This window comes from Echeneis naucrates, chromosome 17, assembly GCF_900963305.1.
Source record: "Echeneis naucrates chromosome 17, fEcheNa1.1, whole genome shotgun sequence".
Lineage (NCBI taxonomy): Eukaryota > Metazoa > Chordata > Actinopteri > Carangiformes > Echeneidae > Echeneis > Echeneis naucrates.
Genome location: NC_042527.1, coordinates 21,056,700 through 21,083,768, shown reverse-complemented (window position 1 = coordinate 21,083,768; position 27,069 = coordinate 21,056,700). Strand labels below are relative to the sequence as shown.

Genomic DNA, 27,069 nt, shown 5'->3' with positions numbered 1-27,069 from the left:
CCAGACACACATGATTCCTGACAACAAGCTCCAGGAGCAACATACAGAAGATTTCTGATGGAGGTCAGAGTGACACTGATGAAAACTCAACGTGTCACGCTGTTGTGTTACGTTTAGACAAAAGAGAAAACATCTACACAAAGATGAGGCCCCATTTGTCCACTTGATTAGATTGTGAAGTCAATTTCAGTGTTTAAAAGAGGTTTGGATGGTGAATCAGCTCACACACACTGTTGTCAAAGACTGATGATAAAAAAACACAACACTGATCCATTTGGCAGACCCACATGGACACCATCACTGTTGTTCCAGTTCAGACTGTCAACATGTCCATCGTCATCAAACTTTCCTGACAAAGAAAACACCATCAGCTTCTGTCTGATTGATGCTGTGAACACTTTGTGGGCTCCTTCCTCTCTCTGAATCAGCTGCTGTGTTTTCAGAGTGGCCTGAGACTGACCGACAAAATGAGAAAAAGCTGAATGATTTGGACCGACGGGAGAAGAGAAGCCGTCTTCGTAGGTCACAGTTTCATACACGACCACGTCGGGGCTCCGTTTGCTAACACGGCTGTTCACAACTGTACATCACAAAATGTGTTGATTGTTTTCCTGCTGACAATGAAATAATCTGATGTGATCATTCTGTGATGGAGACAAAAAGACCAGAAATGAAGATTGATTCACGTCTTTTTATTCAAGTTGGATTTTCAGCATGAAAACAAAAGTAAAGTTCAGAGTTGAAACTGTCTAACATATATATGAATCACACCGTCGTGTTTTCATGAAACTGCAGAAAGTTTTCAATAAAAAACCTGCAGAAAGTGACAGAGCGAGATCTGATCTGGTTTTATTGAAAGTGTCTCTCAGCTGAATCTGCACTAACACGACACACAGGAGGAGAAAAACACAAAGAAGAAGGAAACGTGTGAGAAGCAGCTGATTCTATCTAAGCTGTGAAGAACAACATACATGGGAGGGAAAATTGTGATGACTGAGATGAAGTCAGTCAGTGTAGTTGGTGGACGGTCCGTCGTCTCTGAGGCTCATCAGCAGAGAGAGTCCACAGCAGTACACCAGACTCTTCACTATCAGCACTGTGTAGAGCAGACAGAGCAGCTTCACCCTGCTCTGAGGCTGGAGAGGATCCAGGGGAAGCACTGCAACTGAAAAGGAATCAGAGATCAGTCAGCGTCTCCACGTGGAGCTGAATCAGTCAGCCTGAATCGGTCACCTTGTTGTGTCGGGCCCTCCGCTGTGCCGCCCTCGTGCCTGACGGAGCAGATGTATTTATACGTGGCGCTCTCTGGCTGACGGACGGTCAAGATGGCGGCGGAGCGTCCCCGTCCCAACTGTGTGAGCTGCAGCTGCTCTCCCTCGGCAGGGGGCAGCTCCTCCAGAGGACCGTCCTCCTTCTGTCTTTTCCAGGAGAACTGGACCAGAGGAGGAGACATGGCTGAGGCCAGACACAGCAGGGAGCTCTTCCCCTCCAGGTGGGCTCTGGATGCTGCCGGGTACACGCTCACCACGGGCTTCACTACCGGCTCATCTGAAGTTTGACACAGACACACATTGACACAGTCAACAGCAGCTTCCAGCACTGCACTGCATTCAGTCTGATCCTGGAAACTACATGGACTCATCAATACAGATACTGGATTCAGCTTCACACACATCAGACAACACTGAATATACATCTGATTAGAATAATGGATCAGTCCCACAAAATCAAACACACTTCAGATCAGATGCTGTTCACTATTTACTATCCAACACATTTCATGATAGAAACATCAGCTGCTTTTATCCACAGATGTTTTCCATCATATATTCCCAGTATTTTTACATTTTCTCACACTTACCCAGGTTTACCGTGACATTTTGGATTCTCCATATATTCAAATATCATTTATTCATTTTGGATTTGATGACAGCGATCACATATATTCTACTTCAGACTGAATTATTTCATCGTTTCAAATATTTATTATCGCCGTTTAAACACCAAGAAAGTCAAAGACGGAAACACAATTTAAATCCTTTAAATCCGTATTTAGCTCAGAATATATCAGAATATATGTGTGTGTTAGTGGAACTACAATATTTGTATCAGAACTAAAATGTCATTTTTATCTGATTTTAAATTCAATGAGTTTTTTTGGGAAATACAATATTTATTAAATCAGATTTCAGACATTCAGCTAAATTTAAAATTTCATTGGAATATAAAAATGAATTCTATTTATTGTTTTTATTATTATACAATTAGACCATTTAGTATATTTTACAGAATATATTTCTTCCGGATTCACAGACACATTTAAAATGACACAAATGTGAATCTCATAAATGGTTGAAGTCCGGATCTATATGTATCATCCTGCATTTTATTTACACGCAAATATGGTTTGAGACCGAATGAGAGAAATTCACTTTGGTGAAGTGAAGATTTTGTAGAAAAAGTCAGCTGAGCAGGAAAATCCTCCTCAATCCTTCATGTCCAGGTGAATTGATTTGAAAAGCAGTCTGATGATTCATGAAGCAGCAGCTGATGAGAATCCACAATTCAGACTTTTTCTATCTAGATCAGACTTTTTGGACTCTTCACAAACTTTTGATCTGCAGCAGCACAAATAAAGAATTCATCTTTTCACAAATGACTGAACTTTGTCAGAGAAGAACGGCTGCAGCAGGAACTTTGTACCAACTATGAACAAACTAACGTGTGAAGTCTGAAGCAGCACAAACTGACTTCAAACACATTTTCTACTTCTTCAATAAAACAGCTGAAGGAAAAGAAATGTTTGTCTTACCTGTTACATACAGTTTAGTTCCAGAGCCAAAGATGAAGCGCCAGTATCCTCCCACAGTGACAGAGACTGATACAAAAACCTGTCTGCTGTTGAATGTGTCAGCTGAGCTGAACGAGTCCACATTATGAACCAGGATCATATTTCAGCTGATGTCCACATCAACATCACTGTCTCTTCTTCTTTGGTCCTTCCTCCTGGACCACATTGTGACTCTGGTGGAGCAGGTCTGTCAGGTCTCTTCATCAGGATTTGATTCATTCAGTTCCTCCTCTTGTTTTCTTATTGTGCTCCTGTGTGTCTTCTTCGTCCTCACTGTGTGGACCAACAGGAAAGCTGCTGAAATATCTCATCCAAATATGAATCAATATCAGAGAAGAGTCCAGAACAAGAGTCTGAGCTGGAGGTGAAATCTGTGACCCTGGGCTGTGGTTTCCTGCTGTCTTCCTGTCACTAACACTGTTTGACATCAGTTCATCTGAAGGTTTTTGTTCAGGCTGCAGGGATCTTTTCTCACTGTGGGGATCATACTTCTCACAGATGCAGTAGTAGGAGGCTGAATGAGAGAGTTTAACTTTGTCGATCTTCAACTCACAGCCGTTCTGGATATTAACAGCTGAGAAATCATCTTTCTGAGGATGACCATAACCTTTTTCTACAGCACCACTACTCCTTCTAATACGCAGAATCAGAGTGAATGTTTCTTTCTTCTGGTACCAGCGAACATAATCAGTGTCACACCTCTGAGTTTGTTCACAGGTGAAAGAGGCTGACTGACCAACTCTCCTGGTCAATGATAACTGGTCCTGAATCAGCTCCTCTGCTGCCGTGGCAACCATGGCTGCAGAGAGACGGACAGGTAGATGAAGGTCAGTGTGAGCGTGTGGGTCACAGGTGGAGGCTCCTGATTGGCTGGAATCACTCACCTGAACACAGACAGCACAGAGCAGCAGCTGGGAGGAGAAGCATTTTGTGCAGCGGTGTTTCCTCTGGGGAACCTGAGGACAAGTGGAGCTCTGATGCAGCTGAGGCCAAACAAGGACGAGCTGTGAGATCAGACCGGGGTCACGTGGTTTCTAACGCCTCCTCCAACCTCCCATCAGCCCCTGGGGCTCACAGAGGCGGCCTTCAGTTCAGCCTGTGAGCCTTCTCGGCTGTCAGCAGTGAAACCTTCACACTGCTGCCCTCTGCTGCTGGAGACAACACTCTGCTTGTGTGTAGTTTCTTCTTCTGTGGATGTAAATCCCACTGAGCTGACCTGGAATGAATAAAGCTCAGACTCTGCTGCAGAGACACACACTGCTCCACAATGTGATGACAAAACACTGTTGACTGCACAAAGAAAAATACTCCATCACGAGGAGAGTCCAGCTTTTACTTTATTGATCCCAAACTGGTAAATTCCTGTTACAGCAGCCAAAAAACAAACTGCACAACATAATGTAGAAGAGCAAAAAAGAGCAGAATATACAAATATCCAAGTCAACACAAAATATGTCCTTGTGTGGATATCTGCTGTTTTGAGGAGGACTAAGGGCCACGCGAGCGTTTTCACTGTGACGTCAGACAACTTCCGTTTTGGAGCGAAGCAGGGTTTCGCTACATCCGGTCAGGGCCTTTTAAACTGAAGATGAAGGCACTCAATGAAACTTTTCCAAAGGTCAGGTTCAGATATATCAATATTTCCTTGCAGTATCGATCGTCTTCACGTCCTTTGGTGTCGTTAGCGGTCGGTGCCGTTACGTAGCTGTCGTGACGCGGGAAAATGACGTAAAGCTATGCATGCTAACCGGCAGGCTAACTAGCAGCATCTTCAGCTATGGACTTCATGGGATAGCGCGATGCACGGGTGGGGTTTACACCACCTAATATTCAGTTTAGTTCATGTGGATGTCCACATATCAGAAGTCTGGTGTGGCTGTGATGAAGCTCTTTTCTCTCCCTGTAGAGGGCGCTGCTCTTTTTGTTAGCTTGTTTCGCCCGCTAAAATGTGGATCTCACCCAACAGGCACGAAGCTCAGCATCAGCTGGGAAGTCGTGAAAGCTAAAGAAATGGGAAACCTGGGATCTCTGAGCTCTGACACAGCTGCTGTCACATCCTCAAAGTATCTCAGAGGACGGATGTTGATGCTGGATGAGTCTGTAGCTTCACTGAGAGCTGACACTGAGGGGTAGTTGTGTAGAAACTGGGTGTGATCCTCTGTGTGTGAGAGCAGCTTCAGCTCAGCGTCTTTCCTCTTCAGCTCAGTGATCTCCTGCTCCAGCTTCTCCTGAAGCTCTTTGACTCGACTCACTTCAGTTTCCTGCTGGGATCTGATCTGCTGCTTCACATCAGACCTTCTTCTCGTCTCTGCAGACTTCCTCATCACACAGACAAAAACAGCATGTGTGCTATATGTTTGTTTCATACATAATATTTTTAACCTTTATTTGTTCAACTGAATCTCACTTAGATGGGAGTCTTATTTTGATTGAATAAGCATTCACTGTCATATGCAAAAACTACCGTTATTCATTAACTGATCTGATGATTTTACGTAGAAACATTCACAGAAACTCTGAGCTCAGATAGATTATTGGGGGTGTTACAAGTCACCTTCCTTTTGGATCAAAGTCAAAAAAAGGAGGCAGTTTAACACGTTTTTAAAAAGTTTTTTTATTCAGTGAAGCCTCAGCTGTAATTCAGAAGCCATTACTTTTACTTACATTTACTTTTCTCCTGTTACATGTGAGCTAAAAATTAACAGCAGACACTACAAAGTCCTTTTAAGCTCTGAAAGCAAATATTCTATTGTCTTCTTTACACTTATGGTAGTACAAGGCATTAAATGATTGATTCAAGAGGATATATGGGACATTGCGGTATTTTTATGGTAAAAACAATGTCTTTTAATGTACAAGGCATTTTAGAGAAACTCTTTTCATTCTTTAATCACACTGTCCCATCTGTGCATCTCCAAAAACATGTTAAAGTGCAAATGGAAATATGCCGCCTCACAACATTTTAGCTTCAGTGCTGTAAAAATACATGTTGGGGTTTTTTTCTGGATGATCCTCGGATAAGAGGAGTAGAGGTCTGCGCACGTACTCCAGGTTCTGTTACATTGGGTGTCATTTGACGGGACAGAATCTGGTTGTGCAGTTCAGATCAGTTTGGACCACCACATGTTGATTCACCATCATGGGAGAGAACCTGTTTCTGAAAGGACCGTGTGAATAATGAGGTGTATTTAGGATCAGGCCTCTGTTGGATTTAACTGCCTCAGCTCTGATTTCACTTTTGGATTGTTTCCAGATTTCTGCACTAAAGGTCCTCGGCCAGATGGTTACCATGGACGCCGGTGCAGTTAATGATCAGCACTGATCAGCCCCTGGGTCACAATAAGATCCAGGACCTGGAGCCTAATCCATCTCATAAAGGGTGGGGCTGGGCTCAAACCTGGACAGGTCAAAGGTCACAGGTCCAACATAAAGACACTTCCGCAGACAAACCACCGTTCACATTCACACTGACGGCTGAGGGCAATTTAAAGTCACCAATTAACCGAAACCTGACCGTTTTTTGGACTGGACGGAAAGGCCTGTGGGGTTTGAACCTTCTTGTTGTGAGGTGACCGTGCAAACCTCTGCTCCACCATGCCGCCCTCTCTACACAAATACATTTATGTCTCAAACGGAGTATTTGACCTGCTGCAGATGTTGTGTGATTAAAATAAACATCTGCTGACTTCATAGAAGAGTTTCATGAAAAAAAAATAAAAAAATAAAAACATATAAAACTGAAAAAGGAAATCATACAAAAATAAAAGTTTCCTACATTCTGATTTTCATTGTCCACTAGCCAACCAGTAGTTACGTTTTAAGTATTACATGATTGTCAGGCTGATGTTTGTGGAATTCTGGGTAATGTAGTTGGATGAATTAATTTAACACCAGAATGAGTGTTAGGTGTGTTGAGAGGAGTACAATGACAAGAATGATAATAAGAAAATGTATTATCTTGTGAAATGCGTGTTATTTTTCACATCTGATTTGAATACTCCAACATCACATTATTTGAACAGTGAAGCATTTATAAGCAACATATACATGTTTTAGTCAATAATAGGACATTTTAAGTGTACAAACAGAAAACAAATGATCAATTCATGTAACAAAGTTGTAAGCTTATAAAATTGTTATTTATTATAATAATGTATATATAATGGTAAACATGTCATACAGAGTATTAGTGATGCATTCTTTTTTTTTTTAATGCCTCTTCGTCAGTTTCTGACCAAACTGCGTCTGATGTGGCTTTATTAAAGGATTCATCTGTAATTAATGTGTAATTAATATGTATAGCCGGTTAATAAACATGCTGTGTTGTAGGATGGTATTAATCATTCATTGACTGTTTATACAACAGATATGGCAGGGCAGTTTGTTATAGAAATAAACTGGTAAAACTTTTCTGTTTAGCTCAGTTCATCGCTGAGTTATGGTGTTACATTGATATAAACCATTTTAATATATGCTGCTTATAAATGTTGAATTGAGCTCTTGTTTAAAAAGACAACAATTATTTAAAACCATCAGCAGGATCTTCGTCCTCAACCAGTAAAGAGCCTTTAATGCAGAGATCAGACAACGCAAGATTTTTGGCTTTTTGAAATTTAGAACTTAACCTCACGTGACAGTTAGTCAGTATTCTGAAATTACTGGATGTGCATGAAGTAGATCATTATTTTTCATCCTCAGAAATCATTTAAGTAACAGGTTTACAAATTTGTACAAATGAGGGGGCTCCTCATCTTTTGTCCGGCGTTGTGGATGTTTCCAGTTTTATAAACCTGCTGTGAAGTAGGTCCAGGTCTAAAGGTAGACGTTAAAGGTCCGTAGTTCTTAAGATAACAAATTTATCTCCTTCTGGGTGTCAACACAGAATTAAAAATATGGGACCTTTAATTGAAAAGATGGGGCCTTTAACTTCTCAGCAGATTTACCAAGCTGGGGAACGGGCCGAAAAACTGCAACCACACAACAGTGAGTTCTGCTGTTCTGTGTAATCTGATCTCGGCATAAATTCCACCTCCAAATTTCACCGACCAGTTCTGAAATGTTAATGTTAACGCTACAGGAAAAAGATAAACGGAAATGTTTTCCTCACAGCTCCCAACAGTCCATCACCCGCCTCCTCCACATGTCCTCTGACCGCCTTCTTCTTCCCCGCTGACCAAACTTCTCATCAATCAGTGGCGTCGGAGGAGTTTGGTGAAGAATCCAGCTGAGGCCGGCTTGTCGCCCTCGGCCTCCGGCTCCTCTTTGGTCTGGGCCTTCTCATCTCCCAGCCCCAGCTCCCCCTCCAGTTGCTCCAGCTCCGACTGGTCCAGCAGCTCAAAGTCCTCCACCTCGCTGTCCGACTCCTCGGCCAGCTCCAGCAGCCTGGTGGATTGTGGGAGTCTTGACCTGCCCGGGTCATCTTTCGACACAGTGAAGCCCACCGCTGCTTCGATTTTCTCCTGGATGGCAGCTGTGACTGCGGCAGCGATGAAGTCTCCTGCCATCTGGTTGACCAATTCAAGGGCTTGGTCTTTGTGAGGAGGAGGCGTATGCTTGGATTTGATTGGCTGTTGGGGCTGATGTGGAAGCGAGGGAGACCCGAGGCTGAAATCGTCGTCGTCGTCACCATTGGTCGTTGTGCCGTCAATAGAAGGGAATTCTGGGAGGCCTCCAGTAAATGCTTCTTCTCTGTCAAGGTCTGTGAGGTTGAGAGTAAAAAATGATTACATTAAAAATTGTCCATGATGCAACAAGCTGATGTGACTGCAGGACAGACAGACGTACCCTCTGAGTTCTCAGTCTGAGGTGTGTGTCCCTCTGACAGGTTGAAAGTACCGTTGTCCGTCCACGTCACGTCAGAAACCTCCGTGTCCGATACAGACAATTCCTTACACACTGTGGAGTCCAGCTGATGAGACAAAATGTTTAGTTTTGTTTTTGACACTTAAATCTGCATCTCTCTCAGTATGATGACCCGTCTCCCACCATTAAATACATTTTATTTATGAAACCAACCATGAGATGTTACGTGTTTATGTGTTTGGCTTTGAAGATCAAAAGCCAAAAACATGGTTGTACATCATGTGAAGTGAATTTCAATTAACTTTAACTCAACAGAGGTAATCAGATTGATTAGGTGATCAGACAACCTTAGGAAACATGGAGGAGAGGTCTGATTCAATTCCTTCTCTCTCAGTCTGAGCCCGCAAGAGTCTCTTCTCTGGAGGAAGGAAAACAGAAGAGACTGTGAATGCACGGACAAACGGCCTTGATAAGGGACTGTATGTGTCCTATCTAACTGTTACCATGGTTCTCTTTGATTTTCTGGAGGAACTCCCCAATGCCAAAGTTCAGCTTCTGTAGAACTGGCTCCAGCCACAGACCGACCTCATGGGATGAAATCAGAGGCCACAGGAAGACGCCCAGCACTGCAGGGAAACGTTGACAAGCAGTTCAGGCTTTGTTCACAGAAAAAACTCAGGTGATTTGAATGTCAGTAACACATTTGGGATGCCATGTTTGATAAATACGATGTTTCATCTGGCATCAGGTGATTGATGTGACACACAATCAGATCTTTTACTAAATTGTCCCGACTTCATCAAGCCAAACACAATTAACACGAGTTCAAGCTTCTTTGGTAATTATGATGACCTTGTGATGAATGAAACTCGAAGCAGCTCACCTAGAATATATGAGATAGCGATCCCTGGAATGTAGCGTCCTAAGACGGCAAAGAAGGTGCACAAGCTGCAAACCAGCAGACAGAACTGGGAGAGAGAGAAACCAACACACATGCTCTGAGTGAGGTTACCACGACACACCACATCAGGATACACCTCTCAGTTTTCTGGCCAAAATTGTATAAAAATTCATTAAAAGATTTTTCAGAAATTAGAAGAGTACTTTATGCAACAGATATATTTGTGTAAAGTAGAAGTTCCCTTAAACTATGAAATTGAAGCTGACTCTATCGGCTGCATAGATTTAATGATTTGTTTGTTTTCAGAACCAGGTTTCTTTATTTAAGGTATGTTTTTTTAATTTCATACCATTTTAGGACCCAGTAAAGAAAACGGTTCCATCTCTGTCTCACCTTGCCTGGGTTTTGCTGTTTGAAAGCTGACGTCTCCTGGAGGAAAAGTTTGAGGGAGTCGCCAAGCTGAGGTCCCGTCCCAGACTGGCTTTGATGGCCCGAGTCAATGATCTCCCAGCTACACGGAAATAAAGACAGAAGGCACGTGAGTCCTCTTTAAGAGAAGTCACCTTGACAGTGTGTGCTAAAACCGAAAGCCTCTTAAACAACGTTAGGTGGATGGTTGGCCATGAAAAGTGTCTGTCTTTGTCCAACCAATCACACACAATGTTACTTTGAGTCAGCAGAAATAAACTGGACCGCTGACATAAGTCCACAGTCATTGGTTCAGGAAGGTCAGCTGACCCAAAGCTTCTGGCTCTTACACCTGCAACAGTGACGAGACAGAATTAATAACCAGTCACTCTGCATTAAAATACAATCATCAGTTGATTCTCTCAGGAAGAGAGAGAAGAGAAGGAAAAAAGAGGCCAGTCCAGCACAATTTTCATCGTCTAAATCAAGAGGCCTACAATAAAACGTGAAAGACGACCTCACAGACAGGTGGCAGACGGGAACGGGGACGTGAAAGTGTTTTCCATGTTGTGGGCCACCTGGTGAGGTATGAAATTTTCCCCTACAGCTCAGGCTTCCTGAAAATCATCTCCTCGTGCTCACCTCACATAAAACAGCTATAAAAGGCACACATGTGGTTCTTGTGTCGGTAATGTGCAATAAATAGATGATGTGTTTGTGATCCCACTTCATCGCTTGGATACTCTCTGATCCACGAGCTCCACCAGACGGGACCCGGTGGCTTCAACACAGAGCGGTTGACGTGATAAAAGCTACCGCTGCACTCGACTCGAACAAAGATGATGCAGATGGAACAACCAAAGGAAGACGAGGTGAATGCCCGCCGCTGAATCAAACATCAGTATGAGCTGCAAGGTACCGGCCTCAACAGGGTTCATCAGCTTAAATGACAATGTACTAAATATAAGACCATCAGAGGATGGAAACTGCACGTCCTGTCAAGCAGCTGTCCTGGAAACAGCTGGTGTGAAATCACCAGTCTCGTTACTACAACAGTCGGGCAGGTTCTTGCCAGTCAAAACAGCAGTGAGCTTCCCCTGCTCACTGGAAAACCATATGACGGTGGCCTTTACGGGGGAGTTAGCATACTGAAGGTGGAACTTTGTTACGACGTACAGCGTCATGGAGCCTCTGATTCACTGAGCAGTCTTTGACTTCCGTCTTACAGGCGGCTCCGCAGGAAGCGCCGCACGTTTGCATTTTGTGGCAGCTGCTTAGAACAGAAATCTTGTTGACCAATGGACTTTTTCTTCCAATGAGCACACCTATTCAACTCCAAGTCCGACGTCAGTTTCATCAAACCTAAGTCTCATTTCTGTTTCTTTACATTGGGCTCTAGAGAAAGTATCTGTGCCAGGACACATGAAGGGAAGCTGAGCTTGGTGGGCTCTGAGCACCTTAAAGACTGTGGAGGTCCACCCAAACCACCCAAACTCTGTGGTGGAGCTGCCCCCGCCCCCACCCAGCCTTGTCTCCCCATCTCCACTTCCAGGCACATGGAGGGAGGCAGGCTCCTCAGGAAACATGATGGCTCCGACATGTGGCAGTGATACTGTGAGGCAATAATAGCAGCAAGGGGGAAATAGGATAAGTGTGTCAATTCTCCGAAAGTCATGCGTATCCCTGGAAGGAGCTCCGACCGGTTTGTAGTAGTAAACAGATGGAAATCTACATCCACAATGTAGATTCAGCCTGGAGTCACTATATGAGATTGAATGGTGGTGTGTTCTGTGTCAGCTGGAATTTCTGAGTTCCCAGTTGTAAATTTCAACAGGAACGGCTGCTGAAGTTGGATTTCCTGAAGGGGAGAAGTGGAAGATCTGACTGATCTGAATCAGAGCCGCATCGTGCATCAACAGAAGTGGAAATGTTGCTATGCCTGGCATCGCTAACAATAACAAGCTTCAGACGTTGTCTGGGAACACGATTAACTTAGACAATTCATTTTTAAAATTTTTTTTAAACACTCATCTATGTGGAAGTTTTGAAAAGTCGACTTGCCAAAGTTGTCAAGTTAGGACCAAACTTGGGTTAGGTCACGCTTCACATCCACCTGGTTTTCTGCCACTGTAGTAAAATACCAAAAAACAGTGTCAACAAAGAACAAGCTGCAGTTATCAGACAGCTCCATTTTGGAAACCATCACTGTAAATCACATTATAACCTGACATGTCATCGATCCTAATATTTGAGACTCTGATGAATTAATGCTGATGTTTGAAACCTGACACAGAATCACTTTTCATTAGATCACACAGATATTTTTTCACAGTAAATGTAGCGTGCTGTCAGTTTCAGACCGCGTAGGGTGGATTTATATTTTCATCTGTCTCGGACAGTAAAGGTTTTCAGGTTCAAGTTTCAAGTTTGTCCAAAAGCATTCGCACAAACTGCCACTGAACACACTTGGGTTGAAAATCCAAACATTTTTTGACCTCCTGTCACATGTTGCACGAGTCCCTCACACACGTTAAGCACTGCAAGGCAACTATATCACATTTCGTTAGTCCAGATCGTTACAGACCACCACGGTGTGCCGACGTGTCAATTAATGAGTGAGGCTCATTCTGCAGTATGAAGATCTGTCATCACTCAGCACAGAAAAATATCCGACTTTCAACAGGGAAACGTGTGACTGCGAGCCGGGAAGGAGGCATCAACAGCACGTGAGCAGCTGTCGGACTGATATCACTTTTTACCCCATCAGTAATCTCTGAAACAACACAGAGAGCAGGCCTGAGCCTCCAACAGGCCCGCTGACGGACTTTAAAAATAGACAGAGGCAAACAATGCGAGGAATGGCGTCAAAAACCTCCCAGCTCTTCACTTGTGATTCGGGGGAGGAGGGTGAATATATGTTTATCCACCTGTGTGTGTGACTCTACACCACAGGAGGCCTGACTGTGACACAACTAATACCTGTTTATGTTGTGTGCATGCATATACAGTAAGCTGGTGTTACTGTGTGTGTCTGCGGCACCAGTCGCCGCTGATCGAGTTTACAGTTAACGCGAAAGGCCAGTGAGCATGTGACACAAAGCCAAACGCTCCGAGTAATCTAAGACGGACGGAGAGCGATGACGCAATCATGTGTTCTGGTTTCCCAGTTTCCCTCGTGCTGTTTGTCTGTTTGGACCAAAACCGAGGAAAACATGACAAAATCTTTGTTTTTGCTGTGAAGAACTGACTTCTGTCGTGGTCTGAAGTTATAAACAAGGCCAACCACTGGAACAAACTCCCGAACAACACAACATGCCGAAACCCCTTCAAGTCCAACGTTTGTTCAGTTACCGCAATTCTTCTCTGCGTTATTTTGATTACAGGTTAGGACGTCGGGAAAAAGTCCCATCGTTTAAATACAGAAACTGAATTTCCCCTGACCTCCGCTCTATTTGGATAAATAAAACCTGTTTTACTGTGATTTCAATGAGCTGACCTGAAGAGGAAACAAAGGGAACGAGCCATTCTCTTCAACTCTCCAATCGTACCTCAGTCCTGCGCCACGATCTTCAGGAGACATCTCGAGAGCTTCAGGTACCTTGGTGAGGTTCAACAACAGCCTCGAAGGCAGAAAGCAACAAGCGGGGTACAACTTCTCTTTCCGAAAGGTGAAGAATACAGATGCCAACCCGGGGTCGAGCCAAACTCGGTGTTTTACGTGCCACACGGCGCGAAAGCAGCTTGTGTTTATCCTCATTGAAGCCCCGGTTCGAGTATTTCAAACAGCCGCATCTAAAAATAACCGGGTCACACTACATTCCAGTTGGCAGCCATCAGGAGGACAGAAGGATGGTTAAGGAGGGCAGAAACAGCAACACCCCCCCCCACCACCACCCCACCACCCCACCACCCCCAACAGCATCAGCCCCCCAAACGCCTCCTCCTGTGTCAGTGACATGGCAGCAGACACACTGACGCACAGTTGTTTGTATGTTGATGACATATTTTCTAAACAAACTGGTTGTTAGCGTCACCATAAAAGGTAAAGGTTGACATTTTGGGAACCGGGTTGTGAAGGTCGAGGCCATTCTGACAACACGTGAGCGTTAAGACCGCCATGTTGGCTGCCTCTCCCCAAAAGACGGAAAGATTACGTCCACAGCTTTTGTTATTGCTACACAGCTAACGTTAGCAGTGGCACCAGTGACAGTGTGAGGAGCCTCAGACCTGATTCAGGCCTCCACCAGCCTTAAAGAGAAGCCAGACTGTGTTGAAGTCTATGGGAAAATGTCCCTCCTCCTCCCTATTGAGTTTATGGTCTCAGTCTGAAATACAACATGATGTTCATTTTTTAAATGGAGCTCCATTTAGAGGGAAACAAACGGGGGGGGGGGATCAGGATGGAGGACACAGCAGGTCAGATCCAAATATGGTTTCTTCTGGTTTCAGAATTCAACCTTCCAGACCCAGTTTGTTAACAGGCTGATTGAAAGCTGCCAAAAAATGTAAGGAGATGGAAGTTTAAAGTTTTAAAATAATATCTGATGGTATCTTTAACTGTTTCTCTTTTTGGGCCCTCAGATGTTTTATTCTGTCGTGATTCAGGAAGATTAAATGTGCATATGAAGGATAAACATACAGTTGTGTCTCCTTTTTTTAACAAGTTTAGATTTTAAAATAATGTCTTACATCAGCTCGTTGGTGGTGACAGAATTTATGATAACTTTTAAATAACTATTGTCCAACTTATTTGTCACAACACAAAGTTTGAGTGTGATGTGGCTCACAAACACACAGCGGCTTGTGTGTAAATACATCATTCACATCATTTCACTGTGATGAAACACGCTGCCTTGTTGAGTTGTTTTCCACCAGCCGACCTCTGAGCCAATCAGAACGACACACACTCTGTGTCTAAGGATCTGATTGGCTCAGCTGCTCCGTGTCACACCTCTCAGTCTGGGCCGGCTGCAGGGAAACAGCTGAGTCACACACTAACACACACATTGCTCAGATTTCACAACTGTTGAGACACTTTGTTGTGTTTGTAATGGGGACAAACAGCAGGAGTTTTTTCCCCGAATCCAGTGTCACAATAACACAAAACGCACAAACAGTCACATGATGTCTGTACACATTATGTACACTCATTGTCTTTGTACTCATTTCATTAATCCGTCACTAAGGATGATGATTATGATCCGAAGGTGTTGTAATGATGCAGATTTATTGAAACCACCAAACTGAAAAAATTAAATCTAATCAAGATAATTCATTCATTCAAACAATAAGTGTGGAAGAAAAAAATTCAGCAGCTCCTCTAAACTAAATTCACTTCTTTGATGTTCTGTGATGAACTTCGCAGAGACGGCAGAGAACAGCTGCTCATCTCCCATAAGCCTTTGCACGAAACTCGTCCCGAGCCTGATGCACACTTACCCACAATGCACCTCTGAGAGACAGACAACAGCAGGTGACGACAACCCGGCGCCGCTCTGCTAACTGAACGTCCCAGAGACAGCAGCGAAGGACAGGAAGACGAATGTTTACAGAAAACAGGGACGAATCTGAGCAGTAAAAAATTAACGAGAGATTTGAAGAATTTAGGATCACAAGTTAAAACGGTGCGGTGTGGGCGTCCCAGGTAAAAGATGTCCCCTAAACGCCTCACAAGCAGAATGTGATGGTCACACTTTGATATGCTGTTCCCTGAATGCCTCAAATTTACTGTATAATTTACCCACAGTCCCTGAACACATCATATATAGAACAATAAAATGAATCCCTGGTCCCTGAACGTCTCACATGTAGGGAACCGTTCCAGTAGACATCATCCAGCAGTGCAGCGTGGGGCGTTCATGGTGCAAATGGCCTCCTTTTCCTCCACCCCCAGGTGCCGCCTGCACCTTCACATCGTTTCTACAAGCCAACGAAGGGCAGTACAACCCCCAGCGTTCAGCTCAAAGCTCGCTGTGACGAGATGACAGCGCGTGAAGAGCACAGCCGCTAAATGACACCACTAATGTCACCTGTTCGTAATAAACGTCTTCATGGGGAATAAAGCGCCATCAGCTTTTGGCAACAGTCACAAGCTGGCAGTCAGATTCTTATTTCAACACGAACACACAACGACTGTTCCTTCGTCAGGTTTGTTTTCTGTCGGTCAGTCGTGTGTCTGGATCCTGTTTGTCAGCAGGATTCGATTAGACAACCTGGTCATGTGCGACCCATCAGGTCTGCAGGGACGTCCCCGATTTTCACCTTCCACGTCCTTTAACCCTGAACGTTAACTGGTTGAACACTTTGTGCTCAGCTTTTGACTGAACTGAGAGCATTCCAAACACACACGTCAACACACACATACACAACAACACAGTTAGCGTCCTACCTTGCAGTCATGCTGCGCCATAAGTGAGCTCCTGTGGAAGAGAAGAAATCTATTATGCATCATCAACGAGTCAGTCTGTTTTGTTTTTTTTTTCCAAAGTTGGATCATCTCAGTTCTGGGATCAACACTCTGCAGCAGAACCCAGAACCAGACCTGGTCTATGATCGGAGACCACATGGAGGTCTGCGATTCATCCACCCAATAACGAAAGACTACAAATTGTTTGTTAAACACTAAATAAGAAGACGGTTGACGTTATTGTGTTTGAAGATATCGTCATGTTGGAACAGGAAGGGGACAAACAGAGTAGAGACTCTGTTGTCTCATTGGACAGGAGGACAGAAGATGACCTCTGACCTTTGGTCTGCTTCGCTTGGGTTATTTTGAGAAAGAGATATAAAAAAACATGCATTTCCTCCAATTGAACAAGTGGGAACATCTGGATGTTTCCGTCAGAGGAAGAGATTTAAAAAAAAGGGATTTGGAAACATTGCAGAGCGTTTTAAGGGGACAAAGGAGAGCCGTGATGCTTCTGAAGGAGGAAATACATTCTGTGGATAACAGAAAGCCACACAGATGAATTATTTCCATTTCTGACATTTCAATCAATATGATCTGACTAATAAGTGACCGTCTGCCACCAACAGGAGAGACTCATCCTTCCCCACTCATCAAACCTAAGCTGCTCCAATATCTCCACCATCAATCAAAGGACGGCATCATCAAGCACAAAGTTTAGCTTTCAGTCGGGTTTAAAAAAACGCCTCAGATTATCAACAATAGATCACACAGTAAAGTCCTGCTGATGGTTTTCCTCTCTTTGGACAAATCAATCAACCAATTAATCAATTTGGATCTGAGTCAGAGCTTCGTTAGTCAGGAAAGTTCATCACTAGCAGGTTTTTCTTTTTTTTAGTCCCAGTGACAGAAACAGATCCGTCCCGTTATACTGTCGTGGATAAAACCTGCATATCTGGATCGGGCCACATCTCTGGCGGTCAACGTGATGACCAGCAGAGCCAGCAGGACGGCCATGATGGCGAAGGCTCGGAAGGAGCTGAAGGTCACAAACCTCGAGAGAAACAACGACAAAAAACATCTTCAGATTGATCCATTTTTTCACTTCCTGATACTCTGATTCATTATTATTATTAAATAGAATTATTTCTGTCTTTGCACCTGAATGATGATTTAGCATTTCAGGCACATCACTAAATTCAGCCATAAATTGAATTAATGTAAATTAACAACCATATTATTTAATGCATTTAAACTAAAAAATTATTTATATTTATACATTTTTATTTATATTTACACATAGATATAAAATATGAGTAATATCATTATATTTGTGCCTGTTTAGAAAAATAACACCCATAATACAAACATCAAATACATTTTTTATGTTGTATTAATGGGAACAGAGCAGGATCAGTGTGAAACTCTTATTTCTGGTGAAATAATTACAGTGTTGAAGTGGAAGAATATCCAAATGACGACCTTGTTGATCTTATTTTAGGGAGGATGGCGGTGATGTCCTGCGTCATGATGCCTACCAGAGCGCCGTGTTGGCTGCAGCAAACAGGGCTGAAGTCCTGCACGGCCTCCGCCTCCAGTCCACCAGGCCGGGGAGCCGACACCGGAGCCGACACCGGAGCCGACACCCAGCCTCCTCCTCCTCCCCCCCGCCGCCTGCGGTTCCAGCTTCCCGGCTCGGCTGCATTGGAAAACCTCCGGGGCCCTCCGGTCCTCCGGTCCTCCGCTGCAGACCGGACCGAGTCAAGCTGACCGGAGAGAGCACACACACACTTCCTGTGGACGGATTTCAAAGTAAAACCCGACAGGCCGAATGATGTGGGTGTTTACAGCATCTGAACAGCAGTTTATTACATTTAAATGGTCAAATGTGTTTATAAAGTTACATGTTTGTCGGGTCCAGATCTGTGGAGCTGATCCAAAGTGACACGTATATTATTATTTATTTAAAATATTTAAATTATGCAAATGGGGAAAAGGAGACGGGACAGAACTTCATGCTTTAGCTTAAAATAAAAAAAAGTCAATGTAATTAACTTTACACATTATTATGAACATTATATGAGAAATGATGTCCAACACTCCCTCTGTATGGACATATTGGTTTGATTGTGTGTGTGTGTGTGTGTGTGTGTGTGTGTGTGTGTTCGTGAATGGTTTCATTCAGGCCTTTACTGTGAAAGACAAAATGGCCAAACTTCCGGTCTCAGTCTGTCTGTTGCTGACTGACTTGACGCAGCTCCAGACTTCAGATGCTGATTGTTTTGTTGTGATTCAGGTTGTTGACGTGAGGTGTGTGTGTGTGTGTTGTAGATCTAGTCTGACTCACTTGTTTGTGTTGCTGTTAAAGTTGAATTGGATTGTTTCATTTGGTTGATGTCATTAATTGAACAGACAGAAGTTGCCCCCCCCCACACAGCCCTCTGGGATTGGCTCCCGCCTCCTACGGCCCGAAAACTTCAACTTTGACATTTCAGCATTTCGGATTGTTCGGCCTCCCACTGATCCAAAATCACTCTCTGCAGCTGTAAGAACATTTTCTAACAACACCAGTTCAACGCCACCATCAGTCGGTGATTAAAGGTTTCACAAAAAAATCCTTCATAGATTCAGTCTGCAGTGGAAGCAGAGCGTTAAAGTGTCAGGCAGAATCAGAAACAGTTCAGTGTTTCAGTTGATTGGCTGTTGAAGTGCTGGTAAAGATGCTCTCCAACTAAATCCAGAGCCACAACTCTTTTTGACACTCTGCTCATCACATATCACCCAAAACATGAACTTCCTGAGCTCACTCCTTCAGACAGCTGACCAACTCACAGGGAAACTCAGACCCACAAAAGGACGATGACCCATTTGAAGTGTTCTGGACCCGAATCAAGACCAGTGATCTCCAACAAAGACCTGCTCTACTTTCTGCATCCAAAAATTCAGACCCACATTCTCAGTGTCACTTATTACAAGCCCCAACTGAACTTTAAATATTGAATTTGGTTTGAAGGAATAATCTGTGAAAGTGACTCGGACAGGTTGACCAACGAACAACAGCTCAGCCGTTCTCCACCATAAATACCATCCATTTATTTGGAACCAGTAGGAATCTTCTTTGGAGGAGCAGGCAGATCTGGCCCGCTCTGTAGTATATCCAGATTGGGTGATACAGTCTGTCAGTCACAATGTAGCCCCGCCCCCCCCCCAGCAGTTGGAACATTTACCCATAGACTACAAGACAATCTGACTCTCTTAGGCGCTTCAGAAATCCGTGTTAAGTCACACGCAATTAATGACACACAAACATCGGCTCAAACAAAGTCTTCCACATACACACTAAAATACCAGAAACCATAGATGTTAGAGGTTGTGTGTGTGTGTGTGTGTGTGTGTGTGAGAGTGTGTGTGTGTGTGTGAGAGTGTGAGACACTAATTGGACTGAATTTCACTGAGCAACAAAAGATCAGGCTCGAAAATTCCAGCTCTGGTTTGTACAGGCTCTGCTTTGTTTTGCCTTTGCCTCTGTTCTCTTCTAATGCTGTGTTAACAGTTATCTCTCTCCCTCTCTCACCCTCCTCCCCCCTTCCCACCTATCTCTCTCTCTCTCTCTCTGTTTCTTTCTTTTCAATCTCTCTCACTTTCTCGCTCCTCTCGTGCGGCCCATGAAAGGCTTTCTGCCCCGGCCGAAGCTTAGTTACCCCAACTGCTCCGAGGCAGTTAAACCCCGGAGAGCTTTGAGGTGCCTTCCACATTAACTCACAAATCTTTCTCTCTCACACACACACACATATTGTGCAGGAGTTTGTTGGACAGCACGATGACCCCTCGACCTTCAGTGTGGTGGACCGTCTCCATCCAGGGGAACCTCAGGGAAACCCTCGGAGCCGAGCCTGGACTTCAGCTTTTGTTCGGATTGTTCTGCTGATCTGGAGTTGGGATAGAAGTCAGGGATAATATGATGATCGAGCTGCAGAGCGCTGAGGATGGCGGCGGTTCCTGCCCCACGGACGTGCTGAGCACTGAGGAGCTGGAGTGTAAGATCTGCTACTGCGCCTACAACCTTGGGAGTCGCAGGCCAAAGTTGCTTGAGTGCTGCCACCGTCTGTGCGCCAAATGCCTCGCGAAGATCCTGGACCTGGGTGAGTCGCCTCCCAACGCCGTGGTGTGCCCGTTCTGCCGCTACGTCACCGGACTGCCGGGGGATGCGGTGAGCAGCCTGCCAGATGACTCCAACTTGGTTCCGGCTCTGGCCCTGCAGAGCCGGAACCAGAGGAACCTCCGCCACCACCAGGACGCCCCCACAGAGCTGCTCCTCAGCCCCAGGCGCCTGAGCTCACTGATGGGGAGCAACACGCCCACGATGACCCCTTCGCCTTCCTCTTCCACATCTTCCACCACCACCTACTCCTCCATCCGGAGCTCCCCCAACTTCGTAGTCATCACCATCATGGAGCCTCCGCCAGCATCCGCTTCAAACCAGGACCTCTACCACCAGCCACGTGGGCTTAACGCATCCGCCCAAGGTTACCGCTCGTCCAGCATGGACTCCATGGCGTCCATCACGCAGAGGTGGACGGTGTGGAACTGTGCGGCCCTCCTGTGCCAGACGTCGGCCCGGGCGCTGGTTTGGGTTCTGGGGCTGCTGTACTTCAGCTCGCTGCCGATGGGGGTCTACCTGCTCATCATGCAGAGGACAACGCTCGGCGTGCTGCTGGTGAGCCTGGTTCCCTCCAGCCTGGTCATGGTCATGGTCTACGGCCTCTGTCAGTGTATCTGCCACGAGTTGTGGGACTGCATGCCTCCATAAGGGGAGCGGAAGAATGAGCGCCGGTTTGGTTTGAACATGTTTGACAGTAGGAGTCCAGAATTCACTAATGGGGCTGTTACTGTGTAACGTTTACGTCAGCGGCAGGAAATGAGCCTCTTCTTTACTGGAGAAGAACATTATGTATATTAATAATGGAGCTCACACTTCGGGGCCTTTCGTTGTTTTTCACGTTCACTTCTTTTCCTCTTAGCTTTGTAGCCAACTAATTATCCCGTAGAGCTCAAAGTGACAAATTTAGCAGAAACTTTTGTGCCGTTTCAGGAGGAATCTGCTGTGTTGCAGTGAGAAACCTGAAGGAACTGACGGTGTTGAAAACATCTGTCTGTTTGTAAACTGACGCTGTTTCAGACAACCATAAATACATCTCATGTGAACTTCATCAGAGTCCTGAGAGTTCTTGAAATCGTCCCAAGCGACAGTGTGTTCAGTGAGTCGAATGTTAAACACATTTTTTGTTCACCAAAAAGGTGAATCATCGTTTTCTTGCTATGAAAGAATCAAATGAAACATCTGCAAACACAAAACAGAAAATGTCAGTAGTTATTTTAAAATACCAGAAAATATTTTCTGCAATAAAAATCCTAAATCAAACCTCCTTGACGTAACTTCTATTGTTTTTAATGCTGCGCAAATAAGTTAGAAAACTTCAATCAGCTGTGAAAAAAAAACAAAAACAAATCACAAAATATCGTCTAAGACAAGCTGCCATTTTGAATCCTCCAACGGGTCATTTTTAATCCTCTGAATTTGACCATAATTTCATGTTTTATTGGAGATATTTCAGTCAGTCGCCTCCTGACAGCCATCAGATAAAATGAAGGTTTGACTTCTCTTTACAGATCCAGACTGACAGATTGAAGAGGAGATTTAAAATAAAATATACTCAGTCAGTCTTCTTTCCTCAGAACTTCAGGACTCAGTCATCTTTATTATATGATTTTTATAATAATCATTATTTCCATCCACTCTGTCCACAGGAGTCTTAAGCAGTGTCCTTAATTTAATGAGGCCTCAGCGAAGGCAGGTCGGTCCTCAGGAGGCTTCTTGGTTCTGGTTTCAAACTGAATTAGTGATTTTTAAAGTGAATGAAAATTAGAATCAGGGTGAGAACCAGGTGGTGTGATTCATGCTTGGTCCTCGGTAGATAAAGTCTGAGCCAGCAGAGGGTGCTGTGGGACGGAGGAGGACAGCTGCCCCCCCCCCTTTTATGGGACACCCTGGACTGACTGTTTATCTGCAGTGAGTTCATTCAGTCTGTCAGTGTTTGTTTGTCCTACAGAGGGAAACTCATCAGAGCAGACAGAGCAGGGGGGTGATCGTTAAAAACAAATCCAGATACGAAGAGATGGACTGACCCCCCCGCTGCAGCGTTTAGAGGAAGTATTTAAAACCCAATGAAGCTGCAGGAGCAGACCTGCTCCTCCAAACATCAGCTCACCTGTAGAGGTCGAAAACACCACTGGAAAGCACAGACTGGGGGGGGTCCCAGTTCAGGGCCCTGCAGACTGTGAAGGATTTTCAGATGATTAACTTATAACTGAAATAATGGGAATATATTCAGTGTGATAGAATAAATATCATTCAGCATGACTTCTCAAATGAAACTGATTATGTCTGTTATTTCTGTTACTTAATGTTAATTCCATAAAGAGTCTGAACAGTGATGGAAGCAGCATTGAGATCCTTCAAGTGAACGTATCAATACATTAAAAAGAACAGAAGTGTTTTATATACATGTATAAAGCAAACTGGACACAGATGCAGAAGATAAATGTTCAGGCTTGAGATGATTAACAGAGCAGAAAAGAATTCCTGTAACATATATCTGTATTTCTTTTTTTAGTTATAATCTTAGTTGATTATTTCAGGAGCGACAGTTTAATGTAAAATCTTTAACTTTGAGGTAATTACTGTTGATTTTTACGTGAAGGAGGAATAAACACCTCAATGAAATGTAAATACTGAAGTGAATGTTCAGAATCTGTGCCGCAGCGATCGGTGATTAATATGTGGTGCTGTTGGAAACCTCCTCCGACCGTTCGTCCAGGCAGAGCAGATATAAAACAAACACGGGATCTGTTCCCAGTACAGTTTGTCCTCACTCCTGCTGATGATAAACAGCCTTCGACCATTTCTGTTCGAAAGGGGGAATCTGAATCTGACCTGCAGGGACACTAACATCATTTCAGATTCCTTTTTAGTGAAGCAATGAACATTCCCACATGTTGGTATGAGGGACGTTCACTGACTGCAAGCCCAGCCAAAAAAAAAAAAAAAAAAAAAACACCTCTCAGTTTTGACTGCACGTCACATCTGCTGACAAAAACCATACCAGGCTTTTTTAAAACTGGTATTCATTCACTGATAATCATGAATGATACATTCCACTCATCAAATTAGTGTTTTAACATCACGAGCTGGCTCTAAATTCACTGTGAGGTCGTCAGTTGTTGCTGATTTAATCAGTAGAAAATCACAACAACATTCACAGCAGCACAATGACGTGATAAGATACTTGTTTCTTGGTGACATTAGAGCTGGATGTTGAAGCTCTGCTCAGTCCGGCTGCTGTCTGAACCAGCTCTGGACCGGAAACCCGGATCTCAGGGATAACAGACTAGAAGAGCTGATGGGCTTCTTATTTAGTTTGACCTAAACTTCAACTGTCCACGTTGTGTTTCACTCCCAGAGCTCGGTCCATAGTTGGACTGGGAGAGGACCGGTGTTCTGCACCAGCTCTCTAAACTACCGATGACTACCAGGAAGACAAAAACACACAAACACACTCCCCCCTCTCTACTTTGCTGCAGGGCACAACAAGGATATTTTGTTTATCACTGTGTCTGCCAACACACAAAATGCAAACCCCAAAAGTCTGGAATTTTGACGACTTTGACGACCTCCCTGACATCAAACCACCACCGCCCAATGGCACCGACAACACAAACTGCAGCAATTAGCTGGTTGGCAATTAAATCCTCAACGCTGCTGAGTAAACCTGCGTTTAATCAAAACGCCGTAAAGTCACTGACGACACACGACTGAAGGGAACACAGGTCGTACTCAGGAATTAGCATCATCTCTGCTGGGACGACATTTTGTGGGAATGTTTGCTTTTCATTTTTCTACGTAAATAGATCGATCGAAGAAGAAGTAATGAATATGGGCCTCCAGAGAAATGGAACCAAAGGTGTTGTGTAGTTATTGTGTTGTGTTGTATTGGTGTTATATTGAAGTGTAGTTACATTGTTATGTGGTTGTGTTGTTATGCAGTTATATTGTTGCGTGGTTGTGTTGTTATGCAGTTATATAGTTATGTTGTTGTATTGCCGTGTAGTTGTGTAGTTATTGTGTTGAGTTGTATTGGTGTTATATTGTTGTGTGGTTGTGTTGTTATGCAGTTATATAGTTATGTTGTTGTATTGCCGTGTAGTTGTGTAGTTATTGTGTTGAGTTGTATTGGTGTTATATTGTTGTGTGATTGTGTTATGCAGTTATATTGTTATGTTGTTATATTGTTGTGTAGTTGTGTAGTTACGTTGTTATGTAGTTGTGTTGTTATGCAGTTATATTGTTGCGTGGTTGTGTTGTTATGCAGTCATATTGTTATGTTGTTGTATTGCCATGTAGCTGTGTAGTTATTGTGTTGAGTTGTATTGGTGTTATATTGTTGTGTGGTTGTGTTGTTATGCAGTTATATTGTTATGTTGTTATATTGTTGTGTAGTTGTGTAGTTACATTGTTGTGTGGTTGTGTTGTTATGCAGTTATATTGTTGTGTGGTTGTGTTGTTATGCAGTTATATTGTTATGTTGTTGTATTGCCGTGTAGTTGTGTAGTTATTGTGTTGAGTTGTATTGTTGTGTAGTCTCCTGCACACACACACACTCACGTTCCCATAGGAAGTGAGTGGAGCCGCCGTCAGCCAATCAGAATCGCGCACAGCTCTCCGACAACAAACAAAAGACCGAGGTTAGCCGAGCCGCCGGACCGAGCCGACCCGTCTCGCCTGAACATCGGCTCCTGCTCGGCTCCTGCCCCGCTCTTGCCCCGCTCCCGGCGAAGACTCGCTCCTCCGTCTTTTAGCCCCTTTCCTCGGATCCCCAGCAGCAGACCGTCCCCTCCCGGAGGCCTCCTGTCAGCTAATGTCCGCCTGAGCGGCTCGTCCCAGTGATCGCTTCGCCCGAGCTGGCCGAGCTAAACGCGTTAGCCAGGTTAGCTCCTCGGCTAGCCTGCTCCGGCTGCTCGTCTACGGCCAGCGAAGCTAGTTAGCCTAGCCTAGCCTAGCCAGCTTTGCTAACCCCCTCCACCTCCTCCTCCTCCTCTTCTTCCTCCTCCTCCTCCTCCTTAACAAACTTGACACTGACTGACACAAGTGGCTCTGGCTTGTTGCTGACAAGCCATTTCACCAACACTCGTGTGGTAGCCATGTCTGGACAGTCGTCGGGCTGTGGGTTTCTCATGTCGGTCGTTGTCCACGGAGACGCGGCTCTCAACGAGCAGGAAAAGGAGCTCAACCAGCGGCTCCGACGGCTCTATCCAGCCGTTAACGAAAACGAGACTCCGCTCCCTCGGTCCTGGAGCCCGAAGGACAAGTTTAGCTACATCGGGCTCTCCCAGAACAATCTCCGGGTGCACTATAAAGGTATGACACCGAGACACACGCTCAGTTTGGCACTTTTATTCCCCCGGGGCTAACGCCTAGGCTGCTAACATTAGCTCGCCCCAGACGGTTAGCGGATCGAAGCCAGCTGCCGTTATGGCTAAAAACAAAGTGTGCTAAGCTAGCAGCTTCATCAACAACAAGGCAAGAGGACATCTTGCAACCCGACCAGCTGGCGAGCTGTATGCACGGCCAAAAACTGACCGACTAGCTCGTTAGCTTCCCGTCTGCAGCTCTGTGAACTGTCACCATTACAAAGCTTCACGGCCTGCCTGCTGGCGTGGAGCAAATGACATGTAATCAGTGTCAAACCGAAGCATTTCTGACAACTATCTGACATCTATCAGCTGGTTGGGGCTCTTATAGTCATAAAATAAAAACGGATCAGCCTCCTGGTGGGCTGATGACAGAGACTAATGTGATGATTAGCTGAAGTTACTCAGGAGGGATTTAATGATGGAGGCATTTCTTTGCTGCTGAGGTTTAGATGTCAAGTGTTTTTGTCTGACTTTCAGGTTGGACTAGTTGGGAGGCAAAAAATAAAAAATAAAAGAGGCTACCAAGAGGGCTTTGGTGCAGGCCTTCAAGAAAGGGCTGATGTTAAAGAAAAACAAGGTGGAACAGAGCTTCCTGGGTGTGTTCCACTGTTGTGGGTCTGACTGGCCCTCCACACACACTCTCTCACACTCTCACACACTCTCACAACGATTTTCATGTGGGCAGCAATTTCACCTGATTATCTTGTTGAGCAACTTTAGCATTCACAGGAATCAGAGGAAGTGACACTGTTTGAGTCCTGATTTGTGGAGGATGGTGTTTACAGATGAAAGTTTAAGGCCCTCTGTGATTAACTACGATGTTAACCATGTTTATGTGTTTGTGCTTTGGCACACTGCTGGATGGGGTCTAAATCACTCTGACACCAGTAAACTGTAAAGGCCTTGGCCTAAGTTGTCATCAGCTTTAAATAACATAACCGAGAATGAAATGCTTATTTATCTGAAACTCATGTAGGGGAATCGCCCACTGATTATTATTCCATTTTTTTTGTTGCACAAGTTTCTTGTGTTTACTCTAAAAAATAAATAAATAAATTTGAATATAACTGGGACAGAATACCAGAGCTGAAATTAGAACCAAAACTAATTCATCACAATTTAGACATTTCTTCAGTTTTAAACAAATACTCCAACAGTCACATTGGTTCC

The 27,069-nt window shown here is 44.3% G+C and overlaps 4 protein-coding genes across 4 annotated transcripts in view; 2 read left to right on the top strand and 2 right to left on the bottom strand.

Annotated features, from left to right (window-relative positions):
- Positions 1–677: 677 nt before the first annotated feature.
- On the bottom strand, positions 678–18,073 carry retreg1 (reticulophagy regulator 1). Its single transcript, XM_029524899.1, has 11 exons — positions 17,907–18,073; positions 17,316–17,422; positions 16,351–16,381; positions 9,948–10,065; positions 9,537–9,621; positions 9,157–9,279; positions 9,001–9,071; positions 8,636–8,759; positions 8,154–8,549; positions 1,234–1,515; positions 678–1,165 (listed from the first exon to the last, which is right to left on the bottom strand). Exons 1-11 carry the CDS (start codon positions 18,071–18,073, stop codon positions 1,005–1,007), a joined length of 1,665 nt encoding a protein of 554 aa, XP_029380759.1. The 3' UTR covers positions 678–1,004.
- On the bottom strand, positions 2,928–3,833 carry LOC115057914 (uncharacterized). The gene is made up of 2 exons (XM_029525166.1): positions 3,736–3,833; positions 2,928–3,650 (listed from the first exon to the last, which is right to left on the bottom strand). The coding sequence occupies exons 1-2, from the start codon at positions 3,776–3,778 to the stop codon at positions 3,067–3,069; spliced, it is 627 nt and encodes a 208-aa protein (XP_029381026.1). The 5' UTR covers positions 3,779–3,833; the 3' UTR covers positions 2,928–3,066.
- A 2,253-nt stretch (positions 18,074–20,326) lies between the features above and the next one.
- On the top strand, positions 20,327–21,178 carry rnf182 (ring finger protein 182). The gene has a single exon (XM_029524897.1). The coding sequence runs from the start codon at positions 20,327–20,329 to the stop codon at positions 21,176–21,178; it is 852 nt and encodes a 283-aa protein (XP_029380757.1).
- Positions 21,179–25,165: 3,987 nt separating this feature from the next.
- ranbp9 (RAN binding protein 9) overlaps positions 25,166–27,069 on the top strand; it is a 46,610-nt gene continuing 44,706 nt past the window's right edge. Inside the window, exon 1 of the mRNA XM_029524036.1 lies at positions 25,166–25,701. Within this exon, the coding sequence (XP_029379896.1) occupies positions 25,627–25,701 (75 nt within the window). The 5' untranslated portion in view covers positions 25,166–25,626. The remainder of the gene's footprint in view (positions 25,702–27,069) is intronic.

What these genes read in the sequence shown, in the direction of transcription:
- rnf182 (XM_029524897.1), top strand. Translation starts at nt 20,327, where the DNA reads ATGATGATCGAGCTGCAGAGCGCTGAGGATGGCGGCGGTTCCTGCCCC.
- retreg1 (XM_029524899.1), bottom strand. Translation starts at nt 18,073, where the DNA reads ATGCAGCCGAGCCGGGAAGCTGGAACCGCAGGCGGCGGGGGGGAGGAG. An exon ending in GTCGGAGCTGGAGCAACTGG is followed by an intron (nt 1,516 to 8,153) that starts AGGGGGAGCTGG and finishes TGGTGAGCGTGT; the next exon opens with ACCCGGCAGCATCCAGAGCC. An exon ending in GGAGGGCCCGACACAACAAG is followed by an intron (nt 1,166 to 1,233) that starts GTGACCGATTCA and finishes ATTCCTTTTCAG; the next exon opens with TTGCAGTGCTTCCCCTGGAT.
- LOC115057914 (XM_029525166.1), bottom strand. Translation starts at nt 3,778, where the DNA reads ATGCTTCTCCTCCCAGCTGCTGCTCTGTGCTGTCTGTGTTCAG. An exon ending in TCTGTGCTGTCTGTGTTCAG is followed by an intron (nt 3,651 to 3,735) that starts GTGAGTGATTCC and finishes GTCTCTCTGCAG; the next exon opens with CCATGGTTGCCACGGCAGCA.